At 43.5% G+C, this 12898-nt stretch overlaps 1 protein-coding gene across 3 annotated transcripts in view; it reads left to right on the forward strand.

The window, feature by feature from the left end:
* PASK (PAS domain containing serine/threonine kinase) overlaps positions 1–6897 on the forward strand; it is a 74638-nt gene extending 67741 nt beyond the window's left edge. For all 3 annotated transcript variants that reach the window (XM_077488448.1, XM_077488446.1, XM_077488447.1), the window contains exon 18: positions 4988–6897. In XM_077488448.1, coding sequence (XP_077344574.1) covers positions 4988–5061 — 74 coding nt within the window. In that variant the 3' untranslated portion in view covers positions 5062–6897. The remainder of the gene's footprint in view (positions 1–4987) is intronic.
* The last annotated feature ends 6001 nt before the right edge of the window (positions 6898–12898 follow it).

Here is a 12898-nt window from a genome sequence, read left to right on the forward strand (position 1 = left end):
AGCCTGCAGTCGCTGCAACAGGCGTCTGTCAATCCCTAAAGGACCAATTTAGACAGTCCCTTAAAGAGGTTGCTGCACAACAAGCCCAGGAATTGGCTGAACTACCAAAAGCATTATGCTTTGCCATAGCTGCCATTAAAGATTCTGTTCACCAGGCATCCCGCCTTACACTTATGCTAGTACATATGCGTAGAATCCTGTGGTTAAAAAAATTGGTCAGCCGAAGCACCATGTAAAAACTTACTAACTGGGTTCCCTTTTCATGGGGAGAGGCTATTTGGGGAAGATTTGCACAAATATAGCCAAACAATTTCTACTGGGAAAAGTACTCTTTTGCCAGTCAAAAGAAAGTATAAACGCCCTTCATTTAAAGGGGCTCTCTCCCCTGTGCCAGGGGCTTCCACCTCTAGGCAGTGGAGATGGCCTCCGCCATCAGACTCTAGAGGAATACCTCAGGGTCAGGTCCAGGCTCAAAAGAAGTCTTGGGGCCGGAAACCTGCAAAGCAGAATCCTAAAGCCTCATCATGAAGAGGCAACCCCCCTCACCAAGGTGGGGGGAAGACTTCTGCATTTTTCAGAAGTCTGGCAAGAGGAAATTCAGGACAGATGGGTCATCTCCACGGTAACGCTGAAATTTCGGGACTTTTCACAGTCTTGTTTCCTGAGGTCAAGCGTTCCCAAGATCCAGAGAAAAGACAATCTCTGTTTCGGGCACTAGACCGTTTAATATCTCAGGGGGTAATCTTACGGATCCCCACAAAAGAGCAAGGTTTGGAGTTTTATTCAAATCTTTTTATGGTACCAAAACCAAATGGAGATGTCAGACCCATTCTAGATCTAAAGAATATAAATCAGTTCCTGAAGATCGGCTCCTTTTGCATGGAGACGATCAGGTCAGTATGTTCTATCCTTCTAGGAGAACTTCTGGCATCTATCAACATCAGGCATGCATATCTGCATGTTCCTATATTTCCCGCTCACCAAAGGTTTCTGCGGTTCGAGGTTGAACAGCAGCAGTTTGTAGCCTTGCCCTTCAGGCTAGCTACAGCACCCTGGTCTTTACAAAAGTATTGGCCCCACCTCTAGCCAGGTTAAGGGCACAGGGCATAACAGTCTTGGCATAACTAGACGATCTATTGCTAATAGACCAGTCGCAGCAAAGCGTACGCATTACAACCTGGAAAGTTTGGGTTGGATTCTCAACCTAGAGAAGTCTTCCTTAATACAACTAAAAAGGCTAGAGTCCTTAGGTCTGATCATAGACACAGCCCAGGAAAAGGTGTTCTTGCCTCAGGCAAAGATCAACTCCATAAGAGAGCTGGTGTGGATGGTCAGGTCAAAAGGCAATCCCTCCATTTGCCTTTGCATGATGTTGCTAGGAATGATGGTGGCTTCATTTCAAGTAGTTCCCTATGCCCAGTTCCATTCAAGACTGTTGCATAACAGTATCCTGTCTACTTGGAACAAAACAATTCAAGCTTTAGACTTGCCAGTGCAGCTGTCCCCAAGAGTGTCCAAAAGTCTCAGTTGGTGGTTACTAACCCAGAATCTGCGGAAAGGAAAATCCTTCAGACCAGTTATCTGGAAGGTGGCAACTACAGATGCTAGCCTTTCAGGCTGGGGAGATGTACTAGAAAAGACAACTGTCCACTGACAGTGGTCAAGAGCTGAAAGAACTTGCCCATCAATATCCTAGAGAATAGGGCAGTGCGTTTTGGCTCTGAAGGCCTGGACTTTCAGGTTACAGGATTGTCCTGTCAGGATCCAATCTGACTATGCCACAGCTGTGGCCTATATTAATCACCAAGGGGGCACCAAGAGTCTCAGTGCAGAGAGAGGTGAACCATATTCTAACTTGGGCAGAAAGGAATGTTCTGTGCCTATCGGCAGTCTTCATTCCGGGAGTAGAGAATTGGCAAGCGGACTACTTGAGTCGCCAGCAGTTATTCCAGGGGGAATGGGCCCTTCATCCCAACATTTTTTTGACTATTTGCCAAAGATGGGGGACTCCTGATATAGATCTTCTAGCGTCCAGGTTCCACATGAAGTTGGTCAACTTTGTGGCCAGAACAAGGGATCCACTCGCATGCGGAACGGATGCTTTGGTGACCCCGTGGGATCAGTTCTCACTGATCTGTACATTTCCCCCTATTCAATTGCTGCCTCGACTTCTTTGCAGGATCAAGGTGGATAGAAAGCCGCTAATTCTGGTAGCACCAGCACGGCCCAGAAGGTCATGGTATGCACAAATCGTAAAGATGGCAGTGGAGGGTCCATGGTCCCTCCCACTACAGCCAGACCTACTCTCACAGGCGCCGATATTCCATCCTACCTTACGGTCTCTAAATTTAATGGCTTGGCTATTGAAACCCACATTCTGAAGAAACGTGGACTTTCCAGGTCAGTTAACTCTACCCTGATTAATGCAAGGAAGCCAGCTTCCAGAACTATGTTATAGAGTCTGGAGGGCTTATGTTTCCTGGTGTGAATCCAAGGGTTGGCACCCTCAGAGATATATCATAGGCAGAATTCTTTCCTTTCTACAATTAGGGGTAGAGATGAAATTGGCCTTGAGTACTATTAAAGGCCAAGTCTCAGCTTTATCGGTCTTATTTCAAAGACCGCTTGCTACACATTCTTTAGTCCAGGGTTTTATGCAAGAGGTGATTTGGCTTAATCCGCCAGTCAATCTTCCCTTGAACCTTTGGGAATTGAACTTAGTTTTGTCTGTGTTACAAAAACAGCAATTTGAACCGATACAACATATTCCCTTAGTCCTTCTGACAAGGAAGTTGGTATTTTTGGTTGCTATATCCTCAGCAAGGAGGGTTTCAGAATTGGCTGCTCTTTTTGTAAAGAGCCATATTTGATTATTCATGAGGACAGAGTGGCGTTACGCCCTCGTCTAGACTTTTTGCCAAAAGTGGTTTCAGGTTTTCACCTGAACCAAGATATTGTTCTGCCATAGTTTTTCCAAAACCATGTTCCAGGGAAGAAAAGTCACTACATTGTCTTGATGTGGTGAGAGCAGTGAAAATCTATTTACAGACAACTACTCAGAATCGTAAGACTGATGTCATATTTATTCTGCTAGAGGGTCCTAAGAAAGGATAGGCAGTGTCGAAATCCACTGTTGCTAAGTGGATTTGACAAGTTATAATTCAAACGTATAATTTAAGGGGTAAGTTTCCCACTTTTCAAGTTAAGGCGCACTCTCCCATGGCGGTTAGTGCTTCTTGGGCAGTGCGTCATCAGGCCTCCATGGCTCAGATCTGTAAGGCTGCAACTTGGTCTACAGTGCATACATTCACAAAATTTTATCAGGTGGATGTAAGTAGGTACGAGGATATCGCCTTCGGGCGTAGTCCTCAAGTCTGGGGGTACCCTCCGGGTTGTGTCTCCCTCCCCTCAAGTAGCATTAAGTTATTACCTAAGACCCTGTGTTACCTGATGTACGATAAAGAAAATAGGATTTTTTATAATAGCTTGCCTGTAAAATCCTTTTCTTGGAGTACATCACGGGACACAGAAGTCCCTCCCCTCTTTTTGGGGTTTAAGTATATTGCTTTGCTACAAAAACTGGTGTGCTCCTGGAAGGAGGAGGGGTTATATAGGGAGTGAACTTCCTGGATTGGGTATACCAGTGTCCATCACCTGAAGGTGCCTATATACCCATTCAATTATTAGTTAAGGCTCTGTGTGCCATGATGTACTCCAAGAAAATGATTTTACAGGTGAGCTGTTATAAAAATCCTATTATGAGTGTATAACAGTGTAAATTTGCTGTCCCCTCAAAATAACTCAACACACAGCCATTAATGTCTAAACTGCTGGTAAGAAAAGTGAGTACACCCCTAAGTGAAAATGTCCAAATTGGGCCCAATGTGTCAATATTTTGTGTGGGTGCCATTATTTTCCAGCACTGCCTTAACCCTCTTGGGCATGGAGTTCACCAGAGCTTCATAGGTTTCCACTGGAGTCCTCTTCCACTCCTCCACGATGACATCCAAATTGGGCCCAATTAGCCATTTTCCCTCCCCAGTGTCATGTAACTCATTAGCGTTACAAGGTCTCAGATGAAAATGGGGAGCAGGTGTGTTAAATTTGGTGTCCTCGCTCTCACTCCCTCATACTGGTCACTGGAAGTTCAACATGACACCTCATGGCAAAGAACTCTCTGAGGATCTGAAAAAAAAAAAAGAATTGTTGCTCTACATCAGGGATATGCAATTAGCGGACCTCCAGCTGTTGCAGAACTACAAGTCCCATGAGGCATAGCAAGACTCTGACAGCCACAAGCATGACACCCAGAGGCAGAGGCATGGTGGGACTTGTAGTTTTGCAACAGCTGGAGGTCCGCTAATTGCAGATCCCTGCTCTACATAAAGATGGCCTAGGCCAGTGTTGGTGAACCTTGGCACTCCAGATGTTTTAAAACTACATTTCCCATGATGCTCAGCTACACTGTACACTCAGAACAGGCCTAGACATGGTCGACCAAAGAAGTTGAGTGCATGTGCTCAGTGTCATATCTAGAGGCTGTCTTTGGGAAATGGATGTATGAGTGCTGTCAGCATTGCTGCAGAGGTTGAAGGGGTGTACAATTTACAAAAATTTACAAAGAAAACTACATTTGGCCGACCTGACATTAAGGAGAAATGTATCAATTCAGCAAACAAGGGTCAGTGTATCAGTGTAGATGTAGAACAACTGAACAAGCAGGATACCAAAACAAGATAGAAGTCAAGGGTTAGAAACCGTAAAATTTGGCAGGTAGACTTGGGCATGAATCTTGAGGGGAAAACCCCACGCCAAAAAAAAAAAACTGTGTGGGGTTCGGGGTTTTTTTTTGGCCATACCAGATTCGGTCTGGTATGGATTTTGAGGGGAAAGCCCTTGGCAAAAAACAAAAAAAACACATGAGATATGAGAATGTCCTATAAAATGAGAATAAATGCAGGCCTGTTTGTTATGACTGTGTTTACAGATGAAGGATTGGAACAGTTTCCTGTCAGCTACAGCACTGAATGGAATGGAGAATTTGGGAATCGAAAAGACTGATGAAGATGACTCCAGGAGATACATTTGATATCCAGGAGAAGCCAGACTGTAGATTGCATTACTTTTAAATCATTATAACACAACTGTTCCTGAGATTTCACTGGAACACATAACAGACAAGCTACAGGAAAAGCTATTGCTTAAAACTCCTGAGGTCAGGTCACTAAATCGCATACCACAATATTACCAAATAGCCTCAAACTGAACAACTGGTGCTTCACACTTTCCAGTTCACAGCAGTTGGTCATTGAAGAAATATTTATGGTTAGAACGGAATCCTCTATGTTCATCCAGTGCAAAATGTCGTTACACTGACATGCAAAAAGGCTGTGACTACACTAGAAACCAGCCTCCTTTTGTACGCACATATTACTGTGCCATACTGGTTTTGTGCCAAAAAAATATAGGCTGACTGCTCCCATAGGCTGCAGTAGGTGCTGTCATCTGTATGTGGCATTATTACTAATGTAACTTGCAGAATTTAAAGCAGAGAATAAATTCAGTTTTAATCTCTGCTGCTTTTATTTTAATAGACTGATGATCATTTCACTTATACACAAGGTGGGAAAACTTGTAAGATTGCAATTAGTTTGAAAATATACACCTATTCCCTAACAGATGCCTTTACATACATTCACCATGGTACATTCCTACCTGTGAGCTTTGCTGTAAATGCCTGTTAATAACAAAAATCTGCTAGTGCCAACTAAAATAATATTAATAGTCATTGTGCGTTTAGTACTCAATGCTGTGTTTCATCTCCGTCATGATGATGATGCACTGGCACAGCACGGCTTTGCTGAGTAGGCACATACATTATTTAGAATATTTGGTTTAAGGGATCAGCTAATGTGCATATAAGCAGCCCTTCCAGCTTTAGAAATATATAATAAATAGGTTCTATTGAGCGAAGATCTAAAGAGCTTGAAAAATGATCTATGTTGGAGGAAACTGCATGCAGTTCTTTTAGATAGTGATATATGCTCAGTAAAATTGTTTGCGTCCATTAACTTCCTTGCGATGCATTAACACATGTTGTGTTATGTTGCACATTAACGTGCATTGAGGCACCCTATTGAAATAAATGAGATGCCAAAAATAAGACATGACCATGCTTTTTGCAATGCACATCATGCATTTCAGCATGCTGCAAGGCAGGTGTGTTGCCTTAGTGTACTGAGGTGCCATTCAAAAGAAAATGGTACCATAATGTATGCTACCTGCATTACCGTGCGTTGTGGTAATACCTGCTTTACCACAACACAAGTCTAAGTAGGCCCTAAAGAATCACTAAAACAAGCATTACCTTGAAAAAAAGAACACACTGCTTCCTTGGTTGTCATACTAATCCATTGGCTTTAGTACTTTCTGAGTTAGACATAGAACAAGTATGTTGATCATTTCAGTCTGAGAAAGCCAGGCAGCTAGCATTTGCAGCTGATCATCAGCAATGATAGCCTACACATTTCTTTCAATACAGGTTCCCTTTAAAATCCTTTCAAAGTATGCATGTAAAAGTTTGCATACCCTGCTAGAATGTGGAATATTCCTACTGCATTCACATCTGATGTGCAGTGGTTTTTTATGTTATGGTGACCATACATGCTTCGATAAATGATTTGATTTCTTTACTGATCAATCTCTTCTAGTAGTAATACTCAATCTATAGTTGACAACCCATTCAATTGCTAATGCCACACAAGAAGTATAATTTTAAAGTGGTTCTAAAAGCAGAAGTTTTTTTTTTTTTTTTTAACCTTAATGCTTTCTATGCATTAAGGTTAAAAAAAAACCTTCTGGGTGCAACTCCCGCCCAGCCCGTTCACCCCCCGCCCCCCCCCCCCCCCCCCCGTAATGTGTGAGTGTGGGCATCTATTGCAGTTGTGCATTGGGCTGCGATTCTTATGAATGACACAGCAGCACACCCACAATGCGCCATACCTTAGGGTAACATGCGGTAGGTAAAGCATGCATATTACCACGGATTATCACGGGTTGAAGTCCAGTACTCAATCCTGAGTAGAAAAGCCTGTCCCTTGCTAGGTGGTGCAGAAAAATCCTACACAGCCTCTGCTGAGTCAGAGCTAGAGCTCTCCAACCAGCATAGGGTTAAGCTCCCTACTGACTGAATAGCTCTAGCCCTGACACAGCAAGAACCATGCACTTTTCAAATTGGAGAGCTATATGTTTGACTTGGCAGGCGGTGTATTGGACCTCTGCAGGGAGACCACTGCTTCTACACAGAGAAAAGGTGTCCTTTTCTGCAGACAGCTGGCAGAGGGCAGTCTTTTCTACTCAGGCTGTGGCTTTCTAAAGAAGACATTGTTTTGCTGCACCTTGAAAAGAAATCTGTACCGAAAGAACTAAACAGGCTGCCACTGATGTCCTCCTGACATTTTTTGGGTGTCTGGCTGTTTCTGGCTTCAGTATTTTGAGGTATGGAAAAAAGCATTGCAGAATGTTAAGTCAGATCTACATGCTGTATTTGTTCAAGGAAAATATTGGCCTTTGGATCAATATGACAGCGAGAGAACTCATATTTTCTGAAGGTAATGTCAGCTTGCTGGAATAATATTAACCTCTTGTGGGCAGGTTCATCTTTGGCAACACATTGGGGTCAGTGTAATGGAAATTATGTGATTGTCACTAGGAAGTTCATCTAAAGGCCATGTGATACTGGTGATTTTGTCACCTATGACAACTCATCAACAGCATGATTCCTAAGAGAAAATGTAATTTCCCCTTTATTGTTGCTCCCCTCCCTGGCTAAACCAGTGAGTTGTTACATTACAAACGAGGTTCTGCAGCATTTCTGTCAGCGTGGATGCGGCTTCCTTTATGTAACATGGTCTTTAGAGCTACCTATGTGAGTGATTATTACTTACTTGTTAGAATAAGAAATAAACTATTTGGGTAACTTAATCTCATGCTGTTGAGCGGTTAAACCTCTCCTTGAACTCTGCATGCTGCAGTAAAGATGATTGCCAAAAAAAATACATTGCTTATTAGTACAAGACTAAATCATCCGTGAAGTTTCTTACCTATTCTTATAAAGATTAATATTCCAATTGGTGCTAAAATTGCTGAGAATAACTACACAAAGTAAAAAGTGAAACAAAAGCTCAAATTCACCTGCTAAATCAAACCACCTCCCGTTATCCCCATAGCATCTACTTGGGCACAGATTTGATACTTTCTAGTACAGTAATCCGATATTCCATCTGCTTATTACCAGTTTCCTTGGTGGTACCTGTCTCATCCACATTGTTCCACTTACAGGAATGACAAACGTGTGCTGCTCTGTTTTCTGCTAAATGATTCATTTTATATAGGTTCACTGACAAGTGGAAGATGTGATGTTCAGACCAATGTGCTGAATTATATTGTGCCAATCCTCTTTTCTGTATTTTTGACAATCAAATATTTTCTTTTCAGTGGTAGTTCAGCTATAATTGTAAATTGAAGACCCCAGAAAAAAGCACTTGTTCTGAGGGGCAGAGCCAGTGCTACCACTAGGCAAACTAGGCAGCCAACTAGGGCGCCCTGCTGCCTAGGCTTGCCGGCCACTGGTGTTCCTACTCTCTTCTCTCTGCAGCAAATAACTAAGGCCCCTTTCACACTGGGGTGGTGCGGGCGTCGGCGGTAAAGCGACACTATTTTTAGGTATTCGACCGTTAGCGGGGCGGTTTTAACCCCCGCTAGCAGCCAAAAAAGGGTTAAAAATGCCCCTGCAGCGCTTTACCGGTGATATAGCCGTGCTGCCCCACTGATTTCAGTGGGTAGGAGCGGTGAATACACCGCTCCAAAGATGCTGCTAGCAGGATTTTTTTTTTTACCGTCCTGTTAGCGCACCGCTCCAGTGTGAAAGCCGGTGGGCTTTCACACTGGAGTGAAAGGAGCCGCTTTTTTCAGGCACTATTTTTAGCGCTGTATCGCCTGAAAAATGCCTCAATGTGAAAGGGGCCCAAGTCTCAGCATCAGCCGGCAGTCACCGCTCCGTTCACACATAGTGTCAGAGGCGCCTGGTGGAGGACTGTGTCTGTGTCCCAATTCCTAACTGAATGGAAGCAAGCAAATTTTCATTGATGGGCGTTGGTGAGACTGCATTTCTTGGGCGCTTCATTAGAAAGGTGGGGTATACATGGGCAGGGCAAAGGGGGTGGAGCCGGGGGGGAGCAAAATTAGGTTTCACCTAGGGTGTCAAAAATTCTTGCACTAGCCCTGTGAGGCTGCACACACCTACAGTAATTTCTCAAAGTCATAGCTGAAGATTCCTGCACAGACTTAATATGCATGCACAGGAAAAAAAAATAATTGTTTAAATGGAATCTATCACAAACTAAAATACCACTGTGAGAAGTATCAGGTGGAAGCTAGTTACTTGGTGCATACTAATGTTCAGGCCAGCTAAGCTTAATCTATTCAACGTTCCTGCAGCTAAGAGAATTGTTGGGAAACGAATGTGCTGCTCAGGAAGTACAGAGGCCTGTGCAAAAATCCTTTAATGGAAACTGACAATTTCTAACACCCAACTGCATGTCCGGCTAAGTAGCATTTACTTGCAGGATTGGGAATAGATTCTAGGCATCAACTGGCAGCTTTCATCTAAAGGCTCATCGCATTGGTGTTACCTTAACAAAAATTGAATCTGATGTATTTTTAATGCCAGTGCCAGTTCATGAGCAGAAACCCATAGCACATAATAATCATCTGGCAACAGTATAGGACATGCTGCTTCCAAGCTCTGAATAGGATCGCCCTTGTTGAAAATCAGATGCTAAATGGCAGTAGGGGCTCATCCTATATGCGGAGACTTCACAAATTTAAAGGAAAAGACTGGAAGCACTCCAAAGAAAATTAAACCACTGGTAACCTTATTCATCCAAGAAAAATAAACAGAGAGAACCATACCGTGTGTGAATGTGTTGGAGAAGAGATTTTAGACATGCACCCTTTGTGTTCATGTTGTCCGGATTAATAAAGTTACCAGCATTTGAATTATCTTGTGCAGTCTTTTCCTTTGGATTGTTCAATAATGGCTCTTTGCTATCCTTACTACCTATTGCCTTTTCATAATTAAAACAGAATGCTCATATAAGTGTGTTGGTGGGTTCATTAAAGTAGAGCTCCACTAAGAGCTTGTTCACACCAGCTTGGTTGGGCAGCATTGCCCGACACAAGAATAAGAAAATTTGCCTAATGTCCAACTGCTGCAGTTCACAACAAAGTGCTGCACTGTTGTGTGCTGAAAAAAAAGGTGGGACGTGTAACATGTTGCTCCAACATGCCATAATGCATTGCAGGGTGCTGCAGAAAATAACAATTATATACAGCTGTGAAAGAAGCCAATACTGTAATGCATTTTAACAATGAAGCACATGCGGGCTAAGACATCTTGCCCTGCTCCTGCTGGTGTGAATAAGCCATAAATGAGCAATAACTGGAGCAAGTGTAAAGTATTTTCTAAAGTTGGAACTTTTAGCTTGAGAGATCACAAACAAAGGGATCTTCATAACCACCTTCACTCATTCTGCTTGGACATAATTCTCCTTTTAACATATTCCACCCAACACTGACATTCTATTGTTCATTATCCATTATCTGGGTATATAACATCCCATCACTGGTGGTAGATATTATTGTATGTGTGAGCACCTTTGGGAGAGAGAACAGGTATAGAGAGCTCTTATTACTGCAGTATAAAGCTGTGACTGCATTGGTGGCCAGTATTATACTGTATTATATGTAGAAGATGATATTGCATAGATGTAGGCTGATAAATGAAACTGCCGTGAAAAGTGTCAGTATTTGAAGATGCTGGTTCTCCCAGCTGCCTCTGTACAGTGATAGGCTAAACTTGAAAATTGTTGATGTCTCACTTTATTTATTGCAGTTAAATTTTGTTCAATATTTTTGTTTTTATATGGCTTGTTTTGTTTTTTATGGCCTTTTTAACGTTTTTTTTTTTTTTTTTTAAAGTGTAAGGCCTGGTTCCCTTGGGGCATATTAATGTGTATGCCCATTGAGGGCTGTATTTACCTGCATAGGGATGCACAGGTGTTCGCACAGCGCTGTGACGGTCATGGGATGCAGAGGCTGCACAGACACAGCTGCAGCTCCCAATTTGATGTACAGGTACGTGTCCTTGGAACACAAATTGTGTGAGTTTGGGGACGTGCACCAATGTGGATGTCAAATTGGGAGCTGCGGCTGTGTCCCAATTGATATCAATAGGATGGTGTGCACGGAACACCTGTGCTCCCCTGTTCGGGTAAACATGGTACTCCATGGGAGTAAGTTTTTTAGTACACCTCATGTGAAAGAAGTCTAAACCATTGAAAGAGATATTAAATGCACTTATAAAATCAAACCTTGTGTGGATTTTTTTTAATATATATATATTTGTAAGTGTAAACTATGTTTTATTGGAGAATTAAGTGAGAAATTCTTTGAGACCTTTGCCAAAGCCTTTACAGCCCAAGTCAAGTTCCACCACCACCTGTGCCACTTACTTATCCTATCCCCCCACCACTGATCTTATACCTACCCCCCCATTACTTCTACAACAGAGGGTACATGGGGCAATCGGGGTACAGGGGCCACATCAGAGCACATGGGTCACATCAGGGCCCATCAAGGCACATCAGGCACATTCAGGGTGGGTGGCAAGCCCCCCTGAATTGACGGAACTACAGGGCCTAGTGCTTGGGTCGCTGGGCAGGTGGGGCCCCCAGGCAACTGCCCAGCGTGCCCATGATGGAAAAGACGGCCCTGGTAATTTTTCCCAATGACCACAAGTGTAAGGACCATTCTTCCCACAGACCATCACACTATTGTATCATGAGTTGTAGATTTCTAATTATTAGGAGGGGTTCCCCGAGACCGGAGAACTATTTCAAAGGTTCCGCTGTGTTGAAAAGCTTGAGAAAGGCTGCCCCCAGCAATGGTGTCGGTGGAGGCAATAAAATAATTTCCAGCACTGGTGTCCAATGGAGTAATGAACCCCCCATGTTCATGTCCCACTTCCTGCCTGCAGGCCCTTTCATTGTAGCAGACAAGTTATGGCAACTGTAGTGCATACAGCCAGGAATGTCCGAGATACCAGAATTTACATAATCGAGTCATCTCCGAGTCAATATCTCAGCCTAGGAAATAAAATGAATGGCACCATTTTTATTTTATTTATTTATTTTTGGATAACAAAAATAGCAAGTGAAAGCATTGTCAGGGGGAAGCTGTGATCTATTCGAGAGGGAATATATATCTTGACCTGAGTGCACTTAAAGCGGAGGTCCACCCTAAAGTGGACCTTCCGCTCATCTGAACCCTCCCCCCCTCCGGTGCCACAATCGGCACCTTTCAGGGGGGAGGGGGGTGCAGTTACCTGGATAATCCAGGTAACTGCACCCACTTCCGGGATAGCTCTCTGCGGAAAGGGGCGTAACTTACGACCCTTTCCGCAAGTGCCCGCCCCTTCCCGCAAGTGCCCCGCTGCCTGCTGGGAAACACACAGATCCCAGAGGCAGCGGGGAGCGTCCTTATTGCGCAGCGCGATTCGCGCATGCGCAGTAGGGAACCGGGAAATGAAGCCGAAAGGCTCCATTTCCTGATTCCCATACCCGAGATGGCGGCGGCAGGACCCGACAGACGACCTAGAGATCGGCTTCGGGTGCCGACATCGCGGGCACGCTGGACAGGTAAGTGTCACTATTTTAAAAGTCAGCAGCTGCAGTATTTGTAGCTGCTGGCTTTTAAAAAAAAATAAAAAAAACGCGGAGTCCCAGTGGACTCCCGCTTTAAAGTATAACTAAAGGCAAAACATTTTTATTTTATTTAT

This window comes from Lithobates pipiens, unplaced genomic scaffold (assembly GCF_037356315.1).
Source record: "Lithobates pipiens isolate NorthernLeopardFrog02 unplaced genomic scaffold, aLitPip1_a1.2 Scaffold_18, whole genome shotgun sequence".
Classification (NCBI taxonomy): Eukaryota; Metazoa; Chordata; class Amphibia; order Anura; family Ranidae; genus Lithobates; species Lithobates pipiens.